The 20,773-nt window shown below is 38.6% G+C and overlaps 1 protein-coding gene across 1 annotated transcript in view; it reads right to left on the bottom strand.

Annotated features, from left to right (window-relative positions):
• SEMA3E (sema domain, immunoglobulin domain (Ig), short basic domain, secreted, (semaphorin) 3E) overlaps positions 1–20,773 on the bottom strand; it is a 143,299-nt gene that overhangs the window by 7,874 nt on the left and 114,652 nt on the right. The window contains exons 7-14 of the mRNA XM_010137200.1: positions 20,496–20,638; positions 17,661–17,775; positions 17,250–17,319; positions 15,870–16,014; positions 10,639–10,861; positions 8,053–8,144; positions 6,838–6,879; positions 3,532–3,698 (exon numbers count right to left, since the gene is read on the bottom strand). Coding sequence (XP_010135502.1) covers positions 3,532–3,698; positions 6,838–6,879; positions 8,053–8,144; positions 10,639–10,861; positions 15,870–16,014; positions 17,250–17,319; positions 17,661–17,775; positions 20,496–20,638 — 997 coding nt within the window. The remainder of the gene's footprint in view (positions 1–3,531; positions 3,699–6,837; positions 6,880–8,052; positions 8,145–10,638; positions 10,862–15,869; positions 16,015–17,249; positions 17,320–17,660; positions 17,776–20,495; positions 20,639–20,773) is intronic.

The following is a 20,773-nucleotide window of genomic DNA, read 5'->3' as shown; positions in this document are numbered from 1 at the left end:
TGCCCTGGTCTGCCCTGCCCCCCAACAGGCCTACCCCCCCCCCCCCCGCCACCGCCGTGGTGCCCCCTGGTGTCAGTGCAGCTCTGCCTCCCCCCTCCAGAAGCGAGGGCAGGCCGCGAGGAAGGCGAGGAGGCTTAGAGGGAAAAAACATAGATTTGGGGGAAAAAAAATCTGTTAGGAGCTCTATTGCTAACCATGAGAGGAGAAGAGCATGTTTAAGTGTTTGCTGATGTGGTGGGCAGTGGAGAAGGAGGCCAGAAAGGGAGAGGAGGCAGGAGGGTGACTGTCAGCTTCTTAAAATTAGCTAAGGAATCATGGATAGCCAGATCTACCCAAGCTGAAAGAGATTTTAAAGTTTCTTCACCTTTCTTTTTTTCAGCCTGGACAGTGAGCTGGCACAGTAAAGAATCTCACTTGTGGACTTCAGTGCTCAGTTAAATAAAAATTGAACCTGCCTAAACCAGACTGCAGAGGTAATAGTGAACTGAAGCATTTATTTAAGTCCTGGACTCCTCTGCTTTCTCAAGCATGTAAGTCGAATGCAATATAATTTCCATATAACATCTTAGGATTTGCAACATGCAGGAACCATACACCTGTAACTACCATGATGTTGTAGTGTGCTGCACCGCCAGCATCAAGATACAAGATTTGGGGCTTGGTTTTTATTTTTCCTTAATTCAGTCCTATACTTGATTAATTATTTAGGCTATGCATTTGCACAAATTAAAATACTGGCTTTCAGAATTCAACACACTAGTATAGCTGTCAATAGAGCCGTTTTGTATTTGTGTTGCAGTTCTCTCTATATCCTGTACATGGCTGAGTTTACAGTTTTTCTGCAGTTCCTCTATTTCATGTTTCTCTAAACACTTGCTGTACCTTGGAGGCATTAAGATCTAATGCAGTGAGCATTTGAATCAAACTGGGGAGGAAACATTGTACACACCTGCTTTGGTTCAGCTCTTCACCAGTAGGACCGGAATTAAAAAAAGAGCTCTTAGCAGTGCTCGTACTGCACTAGCAAGTCAAAAGCCCACCTAAATGTACTGTATGAGGGCAACTTTTGAGCAGATAGTGGTGGTATTACATCCTGCTCAGGTGTGCTGTAATATAAGGCACAGGTCTATAAGTCCTCATGAAGTGAGGGCTGCCAGGAACAGGGGGAGCAAGTGCTCTCCAATGCCCTTTGCACCTTGTGCTAACTTAAGTGTATATCTTGAGAAGAAATCTGGAGCCCTGGGACAAGGCCGAATCAAGACATGTATGCTCTGGGACTTAGTGTTAATTGGATCTGGAGCCCAGGGCAGTTGTGGCAGGGTTGTTGCCTGCTCAGGGTCACGTGGTATTAGAAAACGCCCTGTTGTCTACTGAGACCTGTCTTTTCCGGCAGTGGTCTCCACCTGGCACCAGCAGGAGGCAACTTGAAACTACTCCCATACACATGACCTGAGTAGCTCTCCCCGCCTCTCCATGTACCACACAGCTAGTCAAGACTCCTAACTGTAAAATGCTCTGAGCTTCTGCTGTGAGCTACAGTGAACAAAGCAAATGCCATCTCTCCCTCTCAACATTATTAGATCTCGCTGGCCGCTCCCCAAACTCTTGTATGTAGAACAAGTTTCGCAGACTTCACCATTCAATTGAGTGCAAATCCCTTCCCTACTGCTGCAGTGCTTATCTTAAGAGGAGGAGGTTGATAACAGCAGTATTTTCTTCTCTTAGATACTGACCTGATGAATGTTGGGGAGGTAAGACACAGGAAGGTGCCTGGGGTGCTGCCTGTATCACTCAGCTCTGGATAAATGCATGTCAGGGGACTTAAGGGCTGCTACTCTGGAAGTTGTCTTAGGTGAGAAATATGCTAAAAATGTACAACAGAGTTCAGGACAGAGTGAGTTTCTTTTATCTTTTCTTAGGCAGTAAGTAGCCTGCAGAACAATGCAAAAGCTAATACAGACCTGGCAGGATTCTGGGAAATTTTTTACCCCCTTCTGTTCCCCAAATGACTTTTACATCATTAGATGAGTAACCCATTTGCTTTATAATTATGATAATCCAATTTCTACTTATACAGTAGGAAATTAATCACCCTGGCCCATTATACAGCTGCTCATCTTTCTTAATTTGGGGCCTGAAAATTTTAGCAAGACTCTTCCCACACGGAGCAGACAACCAGAGCCCACTTCCTCCCTTAGATCTGCTTGCAAGAGACATGAGGCTATGCAGTCCTGCTGGTAAAAGTGGTGTAGATTTCTTACTCGGTTTAAAGTATGCCTTAGCGTAATAAGTCCAGGAGATTCTTAATTATGCTAAGTAAATGGCTGTATTTCTTATTTTTTTTCATTTTAATGTGCCCTACCCAAAAAACCAGTGCTTTCTCTGTTCATTATCTTTTAGAAAACTTCGGAGAAATGTCTGTTGTGCCTGACTGTAGTCAGCAGTGCATTTGTTTAAGTGCATCTGGGTTCATGGAAAGATAAGGTGGGCAGGACAAGATAAAAAAAAAAAAATCTGTCTGTCCTGATTTTCCTTAAGAAACAATAATCCATTTGGAGTACCGTGACTTCATTTTGACTGAACCATCTTCACTGGCTTTCAAAACTGTCTCCAGAAGTTACTCAATTCATTGCAGTCCATGTAGGTCAAATATATATAAGATTATTTGCAGAAAGAGTAATAGCAAAAAAGCCAGAGAAAGGATATGAATTATACATTACCAAAGTTTTGCTGACTAAAGCTAGAAATTACTCTCTCTAGTGGTAAAGCTGACTCAAAGTTTTGTGAAAAGGTCTGGATTAAAATATGGATGTTCTAGATGCTTGATCAAGTATCTGTGTAGATGAACTGGAGAACCTGTGTTTGAGAGGGAGAGGAAGAAGACGGGTATATGGGAAATTACTGCACAGAGGAGTGAGGGCTAAGAGCTATGAATAAGTGAATAGTGCCAGAGAGAAGAAGCCTCCCCAAGGGAAGAATTAAAGCAGCCAAATTAAGTTTGTGCTTTGAACTGGCTTCTGGGGTAACTTCTCTTTATAAATTCACTGGAGAAAGCCTAAGCCTAATCTTAGCTTTTGCAGATACTTGGTTTCATTTTGTCTGGGGAAGTTATTTAACTATTAACACAGATTTTTCATTGCTTTTTTTGGAACTTCTGTTGAATATGTCATTGCAGTGTAATATATTTGCTGTACGATATGACCAAAATAGGTCTCTTATGTTCTAAGGAATCTTACCTCTGAACACCAAAAGATGTATAAGGAAATCAAGGTTTGTTTAGAACTTACAGCAAATAATTGCTAAGTGACTTTGCTTCAGTTATAAAATACTGGTGCTGAGGTTTATGCCATCCTGTTAATTTGGTTCCTTCACAATGCCCTAAAGCTGGGCTAAAAAATTATCAGCTAACATATCTTTCTTGCTGCTCAGATATTTTCATGAGGGGGAGATAGGAGGTACTTTGTGTTGCAATAGTAACTCTTTATGTAGGCATTTTGCAAAAAGGGTTTCACAGAGAGCAGCAGTTCTCACCTCTTTGCCTGCATTCCTGTGGGGTAGTAGCGGGAGCAGGAGATGCCATCCCAAGCGCAGTACGGATCCCGAGCGAGGCAGCAGTCCGCACAGGCAGTGCCGTACATGTCACACTGGTGGAACTTCACTTGTGCTATGACCGACTCAGATCCAACGTAGAGCTGTTGCTGGAAAAAATACACCATGTATGATTAAATTCCTGGAACTCGCAGTAAAACTTCTGTTACCAACAGAGTTATTAAAAAATGTTAGCTTTAGCATTTCTTGACAGTTGCACATCCGAGCTGTGCCCTGAGGGAGGCAGAGTTACTCTGTAGGAAAATATCTGATTACAGGCTATCCTGCATGAGGAGAGAGGAGCAGAAAGAAGGTGAAGTTAAAATGTTTATTTTGGCATTTCCTCGCTTCTGAAGTTTCAGCTTTGTAAGCTTTGTGCGTGAATAGGCAGGGGTTTAAGTTTCTTTTTCTTCCTCAGCATAGTTTCCAGTGCCTCCCTCTTTACAATTCTCTGTCAACTAACTGATCTAAAAAAAAAAACAAAACAAAAAACCAAACTTGACAGGAGAAACTTTAAATAAGGAAGTTCAAATTTGCGAAAGTTTTAACCAACCTTAATCTTAGACTGGGGCTAATCAAGTAGATTTAACTCTTGAAGAGGCTACTTACAATACAGTCACATACACACGTGCACATTAGTACTATGATTTGTGTAATCACAAGAGATAGATTTTTATTTTTTTCTGACGATGTGAAGTCCTTCCTTACAAATCAATTGGTCACAATCTACTTCAATATTTATTTGTAGGAATTTTTCAACATTAGAGCTAAGACTGTATCTTCTGAGTTCACATTGATGTCTTTTTCACATCAAGTGAATGATGATCAATCCAATTAATGAGTTGCTGGAATAATAAAGGCAGGAAAGAATAACTTCAATTTAGAGGTATTTGATAAAAAAAGTTGTTGCTGGTGAATGTAAATGGAAATACACAGCATGCACTGCAATAGGAACTGCTTATGCACAGCTCGCTTACGTGGTTTTACCAGTCGGAAAAAGGCTTCCTAATGATCACTTAAACTGTGCTTATCCTAATGGCCAAACTTAGTCCATAATTCCCACTTTTAGATCAAGCTTTCGAAACCTGATCTTTTAAAATTCTTAAAGGTGGAAAATACAGGCAGTTCATTTAGCCTGGCTTGCCTATAACATAACATGAAATTAAATCCAGATAGTTAGATTTTGTTCCTAATTACATCTCCTATATCTGTTTGGGTCAAAAAAATTTTACTCTTGGAAATACCAGGGGAAGAAACTAGGAGAGCCTGGTAACACCAATGCTTGAAGACATTCTCAGATGAGATAAACCAGATGGTAGTAGCAGAAACTCAATCTGCCAACTGGAATGAAAAAGAAACCCAGGACCCTTGTTTGAGAGCAATTCTTTCTTGTATGCAAAGGCTGCGGTGTGATTGTCCCAGAAGACATGAACAACACTTCCAGTGAGACATACGAGATGGGATTTTTCTCTTTCATCTTTTAGCAGAGGTAAAGACTACTCTAAGTCTTAGTTCATCAGAGGGCAAAATGCATCCAATATCTAGCCAACTGAACATGAAGGCAGAACATTCTCCCACAACCTTTGCAGATAACTAGCTCAGCCCTGAGACAGGATATTTTATTGCACCATTGACTTAGTGAAGACTGGTTAGTGTTATAAGGGTATTGAGACAAAGCTGGCAAGGAGGTCTCCACAGGCTCACAAACTCCAAGGCGAAAAGAGACCAACCAAAATGCTGAAGCAGAAAGAAAATGCATAAATTTTTTTCACATAAACTCAACTAAGTTATAATTCTGCTTACAGCTCTCATCTTAAAGACAAAATGACTTGGTGACAGTCCTGTTCTGAACATATATCACAACATTTAATTGTTCTGGGTAGCAGAAAACTGCATCCTATTTCAAGATTAGGTTTATCTACATTCTGCAAGCTAAACTTGGTTATTTAATCTTCATATTGCTTTGCCATCAATGTTAAAGGATCCAAACACATATACACTAAGAAGTCACTTCACTGGGTAAAATTTTATATCTGGCTATCCTGATCTCTCTCAGTCTTTTATATATGAAAATGTTGTTACTTCTCACAAAAAGGTTTGTTCTTCAACTGCTGGGTTACTTTGGCAGCTTTTTTTACAAATCTCTCTGGATTTTCCAGAGACTTCTTGAATTAATAGAGTTAGCAGTCCACTTGGGAACTGGATGTAATGGAGGAAGACTGTTTGACTTTTTATACAGTATCTCCTTTTACTCTTCCAACACAACACTCTTACCATAGCATTTCATTGAGAGCTAAAGGTAAGGCAAATATTTGAAATGACTCTGAAGTCTTTCTCCAAATAATTACTTAGGTGCAGTGTTAGACAATCCAGAGCTGCTTTCACAGTCCATGGGAAAGATCCAATAGATTGACAAAGGAAATAATTCAGAATACTTACATCTAAGATCCTCCTCTGAATCACCATCAGAGGGGTTTGTCTTTCTACATTACCTACAGAAAGAATGCAAGTTGACTGGATACCAAGACTAAAATGAACTTTTGGGTCATATTCCCATCTATTAGCGCACTTTTCATTCTTTGTTACTTGTGTTTCACTATGTTGATATGACCTATATTGCATTGGATATCTAAGATCTATTAAGATATAACTATCCTAGAATCTCATAATGGCTCTATCTTGAGATGATGTGGTGATATTGTATGAATATCTATAACATGGTACAGATGAGAATCTACCTACAAGAGTAACATATTGGCTGTTTATATGAGCAGAAACATTCTTGAATAATAGTCAGATCCAAACAGCCCTGCCTTTGATGGGCAACTGCATACGTGGGAGAGCCAGCAAGGCTCTTCTTGCACTGATATCTCCATGGGGCTGAAGTCCGTCTGCATTTATCAGCAAGGAACTTTTCTGTGAGTTGCCATATCTACCAAGCTAATCCCTATTCTGATTACTATGTCAGTGGTAACTCATGAAACAGATTGGGTTTTGCTTGCTTGGATATGACTGACAGTGTGAACTAAGGAGATTTAACATTAGAATTGAAAAACATAAGTGTTCCATAAAGGAACAGACACACAACCACAAGTTTATACTACCAAAGGATTACTATATAAGACCAGATCTCATTATAGATGGTGTACATCTATCTGTCTGTCTATGTATCTATATATCTCTATACAATCGATAGCTTTGTTATATTTGAGACACTATCTTCAAATTTCAAACTTGTCAAATACTTACCCTTTTTGAAGAGATTTCCATAGAAATAATAGGAACTGGCACCTAGAAAATAGCAAATATTTCCTTGTTTAGAAAAAAATATATTTTTTTGATGTGACAATAAATTAGGTTAAAAAAATATTCGTGTTTACTTATTTTATTCATCTTTGCTAGATATTGTAACTTTAAGTTCTGATGCTGCAGAAAGATGTGAGGAACTTGTGACTTTCAGAGATACTGCTTTAAAAGAGTTTATTTAAAAACAAGCAGCCCACACTTCATTCAGAATTATCAGAGACACAGGAACACTACAACTTCCCTGTCAAACATGACATTAGCTCTTGCCACCACCGAATCTCTTTTGTCCTACTTGAGAGTGATAAGTGGAGGGTTCTTTATAGCAAAACATTCATTGAAGAGAAGATAAAAATAGGGAAAATTCCTTCTTTTACTGTTGTCTCCCTGCAGCAATGGCAAGATGTAGCCCCTAATAGGTCTATTGAAAACAAGCTTTATCAAAAGGGGGAATTTCTGTGATTTCCCCCCACTCCCAAGCAACAAGTCAAGTGTTACAATGCCTAAATGCAGGTACCAGATTTAAATATCTAAGTTTGGATGTTAGATTTTCCCTATGGTTGCAAGTAGATTAGCCTCTGCATGTGGCCAACACGACACGATGTGGATACTCACTCAGAGAATTTCATTATATTAGCTTTTCCATATACCAAATAATGAGCTTTTGTCATGGGTTATTCCTAAAAAGAATGGAGTTTTGCCTCACTAAGACTCAGGTTTTGCCACTGTAAAGACAGATTAACTGATTCACTCTTTCTGACATTTGGACATTTTCATCCGAATCTCATTTAAGCTTCCAAGATTGTAGCAGGCACATTTTTGTGCATGCAGTTATACTCTTTAGAGTGCTCCATTTGATATGAGGGAAAGTTACATAAAATGCAATAAACTTTTAATTAAAACTCACACTACACCCACCAAGCATGTAAACAGAAAGACAGTAGTCCTGGTTTGCTGCAACATGCTTCAGTACTTGGGCTATGACTCCACCTCAGAGAAACTTCAGTTGAAAATGAAGATTTCCTGTCATAAAATATCTAGATCATTAGAAAATCACTTGCACACAGCTATTACATATTTGACTATCCTTAGGTATTTTAGATATCTTAATTCTGCAGAAAATTCAAGACATATATATGCTTCATATACAGCACCCTTCACCTTGAATATTTGCAGCTCCTCAAGAATCACTTCTTCCATTGATTCTGTCTCCTGATTGTAAATTGTTATGACTTTCAGCACAATTCCATTATCTGGGAATAAATTGAAAAAGAAAAAAAGAACCAACTAAACCAAACTAAAGTTTATAATTGGTGGAAACATTTATATGGCCTTCAAATACATTACATAACTTCTTCAAATTCATAATGGATAGATATTTATAAATATGTACAGGTAGATGCATATTGCTGTTATTGATGAGGTTTCTCACTCTTAGAAAATAAATGCGTATGACAATTTGTCCCTGGCAAATAAGAGTCAACCGAGAAATTCCGGATTAATTGACTTGTACTTTTCAAACTCTGGGTCATAACCCCTTGGGGAGCAGCCAAAGGATCAGAGAGGGCGACCATATTTCAGAAAATGAAATGAGAGTAGGCAGGAGCTGAGTCCCTCAAGGCAAGGCAGTGTAAAATAGTTTTAATTATAGGATCTGAGTGTTTACACTAGTTAGGAAACTACTAACTATCCATAATTGCTGGCAGCAGCTCCATTCCTCCAGGCAAGTGTACAAAAGCCTTTAGAGGTCCATTGTCCACAGTTCTTGACCTCCTCTAGAGAAACACTGTGCTGCTGTTGAGCTGAAGGTGTTAATCAAAGGAAGATGAACCAAATAAAATCGGCACATTCAAAAAGTCTAAGGCACATTGGAGTTTAGGTTTATCAGCCTCTCTGTCACTACAAGTCTTGCAGGAAATTAAAAAACACAAATAACCTCTGGTCTTCCACCACTTCAGCTTTGTCTTGCTGACTATTATTAGAATAATCTTGCTATCCTTAATCTGAAAAATCTGTCATCAACAATGGCAAATATCATTTCCTTTCTTCTGCTACCTTCAGTCACCTTTGATTTGGGGGAAATATTAAGTAGACAAGCTCTGGGAAAAATGCTCAGCAAAAGATCAAAGGGGCAAACATAAAGAGGAAATGTTAAACTGGGGTCGTACACTCCGTCTCAAAGAGAATATGTAATCAAAGGCATCCATTTTGTGATGGAATAGTAAAAAAGAAATTGCATTCTGATTTTCACATGTCCTTCTTCGAATCCTGCTGACAGACACGTGAAGGTTAGCCCTGATGTTCAGAATTCGCCTTTGATGAACATTTCTAAACTGCACTGCTCGGCTGTAAGACCCTGTTTACTTACGTTACACAGCAGGTGTCGAACCCGGATAAAAAAAAGATTAACCCTTTCTAACATTATATCAGCAAGAGAAGCGATGAGGTTTTTACAGGAGCTTTGCCAGTACAGAGATTGCAGGGTTTGTTTTAGAGTTTCTAAAGCCCAAATTCCTATGCTAGAATTTCTTGTCACCTGAGATTAGACATCTCGAGTAGACTAAGTGGCTGTTGGGTGCCAGTCCAGCACAGCTCTAAAGCACAGACTTAAGTCCCCTTGGATTCAACTTTGCTTATCAGAGGACTTGCGTACAGAAGTATTTGATAGAATATCTCAATAACAAATGTAAGTGGAAAACATGAAAAATCTAGGTGCCATGATAAAATTAAGTGACATATGGCACAATGTTTTATACATCACACTAAGTCCAATAATAAGACTATACTGAGGCCATTTAAAAGCTTAAAAAACAGCACTGATATAAATAATCCTTTACTATTCTACAAGCATGCTTCTTTTAAATGTTCTCAACACTGAAATGTGCTTATCAGAGGAATTTCATTAGTAAAAAATAATTCACTATAGCTGCTTTCCTAGGCGAAGTGGTCAAAATGATTTGTGATACCACTCCTGTTGTTAAATTGATAAAATGTGAATGCATGAATCCTTGGATTTTTTCCAGACAGATTAGATGTGACTAAAACATTGTCTAGTTCCAGGTTTTCCTCTTATTTTCTTAGGTTTTCTTATTTTTCAAATACCATTAGAAGGTGGGAGTTTTTTCCCTCTGTTGCTTAGACTTAGGGCAGGCCTATGATGTATTTTACCTTAATCATATTTGTTTTGTAGATGTTTAAAAACCCTCTTTAAACAAGTTCTCTGTATCTTATGAAAACGACACAAAAGAAAGACAAGAAAACTTGGCAAAAAACTTCCCAGAGTTTCTTTTTAAGAAACTTGGGTATTTCCTCCTTCCTGCTTTGAGCTGTATTGTAACCTAAATCTGGAAGCTGAGAGTTTCTTTTTAACTGTATCAGCTAGACTTGTCATCTCCAAAATTGGAGAAAATAAACTGTGGAATAAAGCCAGCAACTTGAAATAATATTTTTGAAAATTCTATCACCTTCTTTTTCTATAGTTAAGTTTCTCTTCCTAGTCTTTAAATGTTTCCCTACCATTATTTTTCTATATAACGTTATCAGCAGAGTGAAGCACATGTCCAGAATGACTAACCTCCTCTGTAAGGTGAAGACCAGAGCACTCAGGCAAAGAATGATTGTTAAAAAGAAATATTGCATCGATTTATTATTGTTGGACTATAAACACTTTCATTCATCCTGGGGGTAAAAAAAACCCAAACCCCAAGCATATTAAGCCAATTTTCCTCCTTGCTTTCTTTTATTTACCTGTGCCAATGAACAAGACATCGTACTGCCCGTCTTCAGCTTCTACTCTGTCCACTGCTATTTGTTTAAGATTGTACTTTCCATCTGTTTTAACTAGTATTGGTTTTTTATGAACAGGCTTGATGGGCTGATACATCAGTGGATGACTCCTGGCAAAATGGACAGCTTCGTCAGGATAGTCCTTAGTGGTAGTGTACAGACCGCCATTCACCTTGCTGGCACACTGCAAAAACATAAAGCATAGATCATCCTGAAGGTTTGCCAAAGAAATTGTCAGAGACAGGTCTTCTTTTCAGGGTTAATAGAGTCTGCAAGAAAAGTCTACAGAAAACCTGACGTGAAAACAGGCACAGAAGACCACAGTAGGAATTAGGACAGTGAACTCTATGCTTTATGCATGGGTGTGTTATTAATTGTGAGAAACAGAAAAAGGGATTTCTGAACAGAACCTTGGCATTGTCGTGTTTAGAAAGAAGGAGTGCATTCCTCTCTAGCATACTAAGAGCAGAATAAACAGTGACATTTCTAGATTTTGACAAAAAGACATGACCATGATGCTTATGTCTTCCCCAACTTCATGGCTAATATGTAATCAAAATGGCCATTGACAAAGTTAGGAGAAAGGGGTTTCCTATCCCAGCAGAGACAGAGCCAGGTAAAGTCAACAGAACACTAATGATTGAAATCAGTCTCTAGTCTTATTACTTTTGATTGATTGTGAAATGTACTACCGTAGGAAATTAAGACACTTAAAAATGATGCCAGCCACAACAGTAATTCTTGATCTCGGGCATTCTAACAGTATTACATTTGATTCTAATTCCTAACTCACAATGGCAGTATTATATATCACAGTTTAGCTTGAAATACCAATGTTTGCACTGATAAATTTACTGTTTTGTGAAGCAAATAGAATTTATGTCAATGACTGATTAAAAGAGGCTTACTCCTTCGGTCAAATGTGCAATTAGGGATAATTTAATGCGTTAAACAGAGAAGTTAATTTTAGAATGCTTTGTGAAGGATATAATGTTCCCTAACCGAGCATAGATTCTACATTTCCAATTTGCTTCATGATGTCTAATTGAAACCATTTATGACCAAGCTGGAAATATCTCAGTAACCATTTGCTTTCTCTAAATATTCATAAGGCAATGTGGTTTTAAGGAGCATTACAAGCAAAGCCACAGTAGCAGCCTTTCCCTATTTAAATTGGATTTTTCAATCAATAAAATGAAATAAAATACTCTTTATGTTTTCTGGAAACAGTAATTTTATACTTGTGGTCAGCTGTAATTGGCAATAACAAACTCCTGCACTTGTCAAGTGGGGCAATGTTTGTTTCCACATTTTGGGCTTAGCTACAGGAAAGTATTTGTTCAGTGTTGACTTTAAAGTAATTGTCTAATCAACCCAGCGATGGGATTTCACCGGCTGTTTGCAATAAAGAGACAGAGCTGGAGTATGAAGACAGGCTAAACCTCTGCTTTCCCTGCACGACACAGCGTATCGAGTGAGGAGACATTGCCAGGTTCCTTTTGCTAAGTTCTAGTCCTGGAGGGATTTAATAAAAATAATCCTTCACAGGTTTTTCATTTTTAAGTAAATAAAATCAAGTAATCTAGAAAGGAAACAGTAGAGGCAGCCATCTCTGAAGTCTATCAACACCATTTTTGAGGTAACTGATGTCATTCCCAGGTCCATCACAGTCCAAATGCACTAAAAGAATCAGGAGCCAAGGTGATGGCAGAAGCAGTGCATCAAGTAGACTTCAGCGAGCAGCAGACTGAAGAGTCTGTCAGAACCTGCATGACTCTTAACAGTGGTTTTCTGTTTATTTATCTTTAAGCTCTACTCCCATTCCTTACAAACTCCATCTTTACCTATTCAGTAGCTAAGACCAAAGAGTGCTGACTCTCAGAGATGCTTCATAGAGGTTATTTATGGCTTCTTGTCACTGTCACTGCTGTAATGGGAAAAGTAGTGGGATTCGCTGACCTTTTCTTTGGAGTGTGAATCATAGTCTGGGGATACAGCCCAAAACATGCTTTGTCTTTTTGCTACTGGACAAACGTTAAAAGACCTCTAGACTGTGCCCTAAATGAGAAGCCAAAAATGAATCAATTAATCCTTTCTGAGATGGCAGAGCCAGCTACTTCAGCCTCTGATGTGCTCTGCAATGTAAAAAGACAAATACAGTTAGATTGATTAACACCAAGGAAAGACCTGGTTTCTCAACTAGCTTGTTCCATGCCATTGGGAAAGTAACTTGCACTCTGCTTTTACACCTGTTTCAGCTGCTGTGCCTTGTCTGTTGGGAAGGATTCAAATGTCGGATTCAAATGTGTCCAATCAGAGCCCAGGGAGAGAAGTGAGTGGAACTTTGGGCAGCCTTTCTGTAACTCACTGTCAGCTTTGCTGAAATGCTGGCTCAGTGCTCTGTCCTTGCCAGAAAACCCCACCATTTAAATGCCAGTGCTAGGAGATGTCAGTGTAACGGCTGCAGTCATTAATAGTGAATTCATGTCAGTGTTTACTGCCAGTCCAAGTAACATATGTGAAGTGCTCTATTGCCCAGAAAAATACCTGGATACCAGTGAAAGAACTTGGACTGTATCACCTTTGTAAAATACCCAGTCATTCTGCAATCCATGCACGGTCCTGTCTCATTATTTGGTAAAACCGCAAAAACTGTAAATCTGCCATAAAAAATGTCTAATTGGAAACCAATAAATCGTTTGAATTCAAATATTTTGCTCAAAATGTGACAATTTACTTATCTGATTTTCTATCCTGACTCAACAGCAATCACTTTAATCTGCATTAAACAAACAAACAAAAATATTTCCTATTGATGTCAGAAGTGCTACAGTAGTAGCTTATTGGCTAAGATGATCGAATCATATTCAAAATGTTTAAATCCTAAATAATCTCTTTTTTGTAACATCCACTTCTGCATTTTGACTTATGTCTCTAACCCCAAGAGAAGCAGAGGAAAACATTAATTTAAAAAGTAAGAGGACACTCATTTGCAATCATACCACAGGGAGGAAGGCTGTACTGCATGGACTAGATAAGCCAATAGGCCTTTTCACCTTGCGGTCCTGAGGATTCTGTGATAAACGAGTTGTATGCAGTGTTTATTTCTGCAATGATTGCTTTTAGTACAGAAGTGAATAATAATTCAGTTAGCAAAGGAAAAACAACTGAAAGTAATGCTCCAGCATCTATTTACTTCACTGTTAAGCTCAGGAGAGTGAGCTCCTAGCCTGCGTGGAGATAAAAGAGGTGAAGTGTGAAAACTGTGGGGTGTTTTAGGTCAAAGAGCTGTTAGAAATGTCTTTGTGTCTCAGAGAATCAAAGATCTGCACGATGGTGACCTGATAGGGGCAGGCCTTCAGCTAGTGTAAACAAAAGCAGCTTTCAAGAGAGGGCAATTGCTCTGGATGGGTAGGAGTTGTATTCCCCAGAAGGTACCGGGTGAAGAGGGAATCCTGGATGGGATGCTTCTCTGGGTTAGCCTGGCTCCTCCTGACCTGCAGCAGGAAGGGGAAGATGTGACCCTTCTATGAGATGCTGGTGGGCTCCCTCAATGCAAAGGGCACCCTCAGGCTACGCTGACGGGCAGTGAATGTGGGACCCCTCTCCTCACCCCCCTGAGCTGGGATGGGAGAGTCCTGGGCCAAGGTATGACAGGGACAGAAACCACACCTAAAAGGAAAGCGAAATAGGAAAAGGGAGTGAAATGAAGATCAGCTGTGATGCCTTTACAAAATACACATAGAAATTAGGAATTCCTTGTAGAAATTAACTGCCTGTCTCTAAATAATGTGTTTGTGATTTCCTCCAGCATTTCTGTTTTCCAAATGAAAAATCAAAGTGACCAGAAGGAACAACTCTCTCCATGCCAGCACTGGTATAGTTGAAGAGTATGCTACAACAGTTTCCAGATGAACAGCATTTTCAAAATATGTCTTGTTTCTTTTCTTCACTTAATGTTCATTAAAAAAAAAAAAATTGAAAAGAAAGTTGTGTGAAAATTAACAAAAAGCATGAGTGATTTTGCTAGGTTTAGTTCTTTGTAAGGTTGATTTAATATTTCTGTATTTTTATAAAAGGTACAGAATAAGTACGTTAATAAGCTCAGGAATCTGATTTGAGGGTAGTAACATCTCACTCTGTGGTGTTGTAAAGCAAACCAATGAATTGTGAGGACGCTAGACCATCGCTTCCAGTAAGAACCCGCCTTGAGAGAAGGACCTCTGGCAATGGAGGATTTACTCCTTATCTACAAATGTGTTTATTCTGGTGAGTTACTTTATTAAAATCCACCTGTCATTTCTAATGTGTGCACCGATCTAAGCCATAGAAATGTTGAAATTTGTTCCTTTTTGAAAAAGAGATGAGAAAAAGGAACCAGAACCACCTGATCTTGAAACAGTGGATCATCTTTTCTTGTTTTTTCTTCCTTTAACACTTGTTAAATGACATTGTTTCAGCAGAAAATAGAAGGAACATGAATTGCCTTGTGTAAGCTTGTTTTTTTTTCCAGTAATAATATTATTTACATTGGAAAACATTGCATGTGTCTTAAATATATATATTTTTAATGTAAATATAGGTACGTGTTTCTTTCTAGTTTATCCTGGCTTTATTTTCTCAAGTCAGGTCAGTAGGGACAAATAGTTCTTCCATTAAAATAAACCTCCCATGGTTCACTCAATGCACTTAAATAAATCTGATTTTTCATTTATTTCTTTGACAATGAGATTAAAGTTATCAAAGTTCAGATGCAAAAAATGTCAGCAGCCAAATCTAGAACAGTTATTCCAGGCTCAATAGAAAGTGGTTTCTTCCCAGGTAATGTGCTTACTGCTTATAAGTGCAGCATCTGACCCACCTTCTGGAGGTGCCTCTTTCTTGCCTGGGGTCCTAGCTTTGGGACCTTAGGACCCTGACACAAGGTTGCTCCATTCAAGTCCCAACAGGACTTTGAAAACCCTTGTATACTTGATTCCACTATTTCCCTCTAGGAAATATATGGTTCTTGTATCTCATTAAACTTATTGCTAAGCCACCCCACACTTCTCCAGAAATGCTAGAGGATGTGTATATTCAAATAAATATATCCTGGACTGTGAAGTCAGAAAGATTTGTAGAATAGCAGTCATCTGCTTTTTCTTCTGGAATTTGTTTACAAAGCAAAGCAATGGAAAATAGATTGTACTTACTGAGCCAGGTCTAGGATAAGGTACTTTTCCTTCATATAAAGCCCAGTGGTATTCAGGTCCTTCTTTATGAGCATATGGTCCATTGAAAGCTGCTCGGACACTTGCCATGTGGTAAACACATATAGCATATCCTCTAAATATATTGCTATGAAGTAAAATTCAAACACATTATTGAAGCAATATGTCACATTCTGTACATACAATACTGGTATTATTGTGTAGTTAAAAACAAGTCAAATTTCAAGGGAGAAAACACTACTTTTTGTTTCCTATGTAGTTTTTAATAACTACTGCGTCCAATGTTCTTTAGAAAGCTTTTATTGCGTTTCTCTGAGGAAGCTCTGTGTTGTTATCCCAAAATTTGAAGACAGTGAAAACAGGCTCTAAATTACTTCTTAATAAACAGAGAGGAAGTACAGCGAACTGAACTCGGGTCTTACATGTCCTTGATTAGTGACTTAAAGAGTTAACCATTTTTCTTCTATAAGATTTTTCCTGTTGTTGTTACTTTGGAATGATGGGAGTCATCTAATGCTGACTGAAATGAATAGGAATGTTTTCATATGGGAATGTTGGTTGGTGTTATTAGTTAGATCATCAAAATCACTCTGTGCAGATCAAACTATATAAAAGTGCCTCTTTTACTTTTAAGTTTTATTCACTTAGTTCCGAAGAAGCAATTTCTTATTTTTTAAAGGACATCAGTGCTCTCTACAAAAGAGTTATCTCCAGACGGTGATTCGGATAATTTTATTAGGTGCCCACCTTTCTCTAGCCAGTTGGAAATGCTAGGTGCCTGCATCCCTAGAGGACCTGATCTGCCTTGCTTTATTCCAAAAAATAAAGTGGCAAAAGCACAGCTGTTCTTCTCTACCAGTTACACCCTAAACTAACAGCTGGATCTCCAAGGAAAAGCTACTGCCTGCTTGCACCTGAGCTAGGCTGTGGTGGAAAAGGAGGCCACCAGCAACATCACAGCTGGTGTTTCAGGCTTCGCTAAGGAGTTAGTAGGAGTTTAAGCTGCTATTTACTTAAACTTGAATGACAGTGGAGCTCTTAAAGGAAGACGGTTGGCTCTGATAGTCTGCTTTTATAAACATGCAGGAGTACATATATATGCTTTGACACTAGGAAATTTTCAAGCAACGGAACATTTAATTAATTTATGATCTAGGTAGACTGGATCACTGAATGAGACTTCAAGCCCCTGAGTGTCACAGAGCAGTTTTTACATTAACAATAACGTCCTCTGTGAATAGAATAGGGATTAAACTGTTTACTGTGTGTTTGCTAAGGGATATTTATCATGCAGCTTTTCTCTCTTCAGTAGGTTGTTCAAACATTCCTCTGCTACTGCTATTATTTCTTTTAGTTGTTTACCTCGTAGTGTTGAAGAGGCCAAATATGACTGGATTTTTGTTATCACGAGTTTGCAGCAAAAACACATCCTCTGTAAAATTAAAATGCAATGTTATTGGTAGCAAACTACTTTTCTCAAGCCCAAAAGAGAAACTTAATTGCTTGTTAAAAGTGTAATCCTATTTTACTCATGTAAACTGTTTAATTGAATGCAGATTTTAAAAGCAATCTTTAAAAAGATGCAATAAGTGCAGGCATAATTGATGATAGTCAGCTCCATATGTATAGAACTTCACATACATTGGAAACAAAACACTAACAGCTATTCCCTGTTACTGAATACAAGTGCAGTATTTGGCAGTAAGATGTGTTATCATGAAAGAGTATGTTTTGTATGATGGGTTTAAGTTTGTGGCCGTCTAGGATATTTACCTAATTCATCAAAATGTGTATCAATTCCATTTCTCCCGGGCACAGAGCAAACTAGCCTGGTTTTGAGGAAAGTGCTCCACTTATTCACGAGCATTCGCTGGCCTCCCATATCATTCTGCGCAGAAAGAAACAAAGGCTGATGGTAATTTGAAAAAGTAAGTCTAGAAGCACAAACATCTCTGCTGAATTAACTGCTTATTGCATCTTTTAATGTCAAAAGCATGCATTTTCAAACCACACGTCTATTACTAGTATTATTTCTCTGGAGTCGGTTTTCAAGTAGGATTGCACTGATCAAGTTCAGGTCTCATGAAGGGCTGTGGGCTTATAAGAAGTTTTTAATTCTGTACTGCATCCATGGGTAGTTTTAACTATATGTCTGTTGTAAAGCTTATTTATTTCTCATTTTTATTAACTGCATGTGCTGAGTACATTAGCAAAGTTTAGCTTTGCTTTAGGAGCTCAGTGCGGGGTTAGATCAACACATCTGGAAACTGAGGCCCTGAATCTCTCTATAGAGCTGGTACAGCTGGGGCAAGTCTGAGGCAAGTGTCTATATGGCATTCTAACAATTTCTCAACAACTTTAAAACATTTCTGTTCTGCTCTGGCTGTCTCATCTTTTTCTGTCAGACTGTCAAGAAAAGGTTGGTAGAAAAAGGTAGAAAAAATTAGTACTACTTAGTAATCAGATGCTGTAATCAAATGCTCTGGATAGCATCCTCAAAACTATGGCTTTATATTCAGGCAGACTTTGTAATTGACCATTGAAGAATCTGTATAAGGCTTGCAAAACTCCTCTCACAGCTTCATTCTAAACTACTGAAATTAATTGATTTCCTCAGCTTTACACTAACATCTTGCAAAACCAGAGATCTGTTTTCCTCAGAAAAGTAGAAATACACAGAGTAGGTGCCTCTGTGTTGCAAAAACCTGTTAGAGCTCAGATGAAAGTGTAAAAGCTGGGTGGGGGCGGGGGGGAAGCCAGTTCTTGAATTGCCAGCTGGCTATTTTCTTTAATCATTAAGTGAAATTTGACTTGGCATACAGCTGTGTCCAGATGATAAAGGATTTGGAGTTTTGGACAAGCGGAAGAGAAGGGTCTGTGGCTTTTTGATTTAGCCCATGGTGAGAGATAAGACATTCTGGTGGATATATTTCAGACTAGAGGGAACTATTAAAGTAATCTGTTCAGACATCTACCAGAACTTAGGCCAAATAATTCTACTTCAGATCTTAATGAAGGCTTCAAGTCAGAAAGCCAACTGGCTTTGTGAGCATTAATGTCTTAGCCTGCAATTTGGTGCTTTACATACTTCAGATGTTTTAAGATATACGTGAGTACTCCTTAAGAAATTTTAATTAGTAGTATACTGGCGAGCATATGTGACATATACCATACATTGAGGTGACAGTAGATTTTTAACTTCTATCTTGGTCTTTGCCCAATAGTTTTAGTAATGTATCCACTACAGTTAGGAGAGGGAATGCAATTTTTTTTCAGAAATAAAATCAGATGCTAAGAAATAAACTTGTAAGTCCTTCCTTTAAAGAAGCAGATGGGAAACACATCTGGAAACAGATTCCAATGGGAATGGGAGAGCTCCTCTCATTAGCTTTATTATAGTTTAATTAACAGGAAAAGAATGCACCCAAACTTCATCAGTTGTTCAGAGAGGACAAATTATGGCCAGCTTAATTTGGGAGATCATGTTAATGGTGCTCCTCTCCAGCAACTGCCCGAGATCTGCTTCCTCAGTGTGGGGCCAGGGAACCAACAATCAACACATCAGGAGTGTGGCCTGAGTGGGAAACAGACAGTTGTGCAGGGCAGGGGAGGGAAGCAAGGTCTTTCCTTACAACCTTTCTACTCCTTCTGGTAAACCTTATGCCTGGCTGTGATAACAAGTGGCTCAAAAATTCCATTCTTTGTTCTAGTTTCGTATCTGCACAGATTTCCTTAATTGCTATTAAGAAGAAGGAGACATGAAATGAAAACATTTGTTAGCTATTATTTATAAAGGACTCTATAGACGGATGACATTAGACCCCTCGTATTGTTCATGCATCAGAAAGAGGTTTTCAAAATTTACAGAATTGCAGAATAGCTGAATTTATCAGGGACCTTTGGAGATCTTCTAGTCCAACTGCTGTGCTCAAAGTATGTTGCTTTGGGCAAGTTGCTCAGTAAATTGCTCAGGCCTATGTTCAGTCAGCTTTTGAATCTCTCCAAGGACAGAGACCCTGTGCAATCTGTATCAGTGTTCAACCAATCCGGCAGTGAAAATATGTTTTCTTACATTCAGATGGAATTTTGTGTATTCCAGTCTGTGCCCATTGCTTCTGTCCTATCCAGCTGTCTGATAGGACAGCCATGGATGTTGCACAAATGAAGGTGAGTTAAGTCTTTTCCTTGCTGACAGAGTAGTAAGGCAGGAGGGAATGTCAGAGAAGATTGGTGGCTGGGCTGGTCCTGTCACCAGGAACGTGAGAGGATATCAGTTTATGTCAGCTGTGATAGTTGCAAGAGACCAGTACTAAGGACAATAGACCTTTGATCTGAATTGAGAATATGGATGGTGAGAGAGTCCCGTGGGCAACTGCTCTTACTTCTACCACAATCTGCACAAAGAGAGATGGAGCTGAATAACGAGTTTTCTGAGCTCTGCCCTCCTCTTTCAGTAAAATCCTTCTTCAAGCCCAGATTTTGGATGGCTTTTGAATTTTCTAATGCTTGAGGCTGTTTAGATGTAGGGTTTTCATTCAGACCTGTAGCTTACTCTTGCATACATTAAAGATGCCATATTTGTCTGTGGAATCAGAAGCAGGATCTTACCGCACATACGCGTCCCACTCTGGTATATATGGCATGAGTGTTTGTCTCAGCCTCCAATGCTTTTTCAGTAAAGAAGAAATATACTTTGTTATCTTCATGGTCTTCATTGTCAGGAATCATGTATGAGCCAACGAATTTTGGTTCTTTAAAAGAAAACAAAAATGAGTTGAATTTCAGTTTATTAAAACATTTTCTTATTTTATTAATCTTTAAAATCTGCTGGTAGCAAATTAAAAAATAAAATTAAAGAGTCAAGGATCTGTCAGTCAGAGAGCCAC

Source organism: Buceros rhinoceros, unplaced genomic scaffold (genome assembly GCF_000710305.1).
Source record: "Buceros rhinoceros silvestris isolate BGI_N320 unplaced genomic scaffold, ASM71030v1 scaffold11475, whole genome shotgun sequence".
Classification (NCBI taxonomy): domain Eukaryota; kingdom Metazoa; phylum Chordata; class Aves; order Bucerotiformes; family Bucerotidae; genus Buceros; species Buceros rhinoceros.
This window is presented reverse-complemented; position numbering and strand designations above follow the sequence as displayed.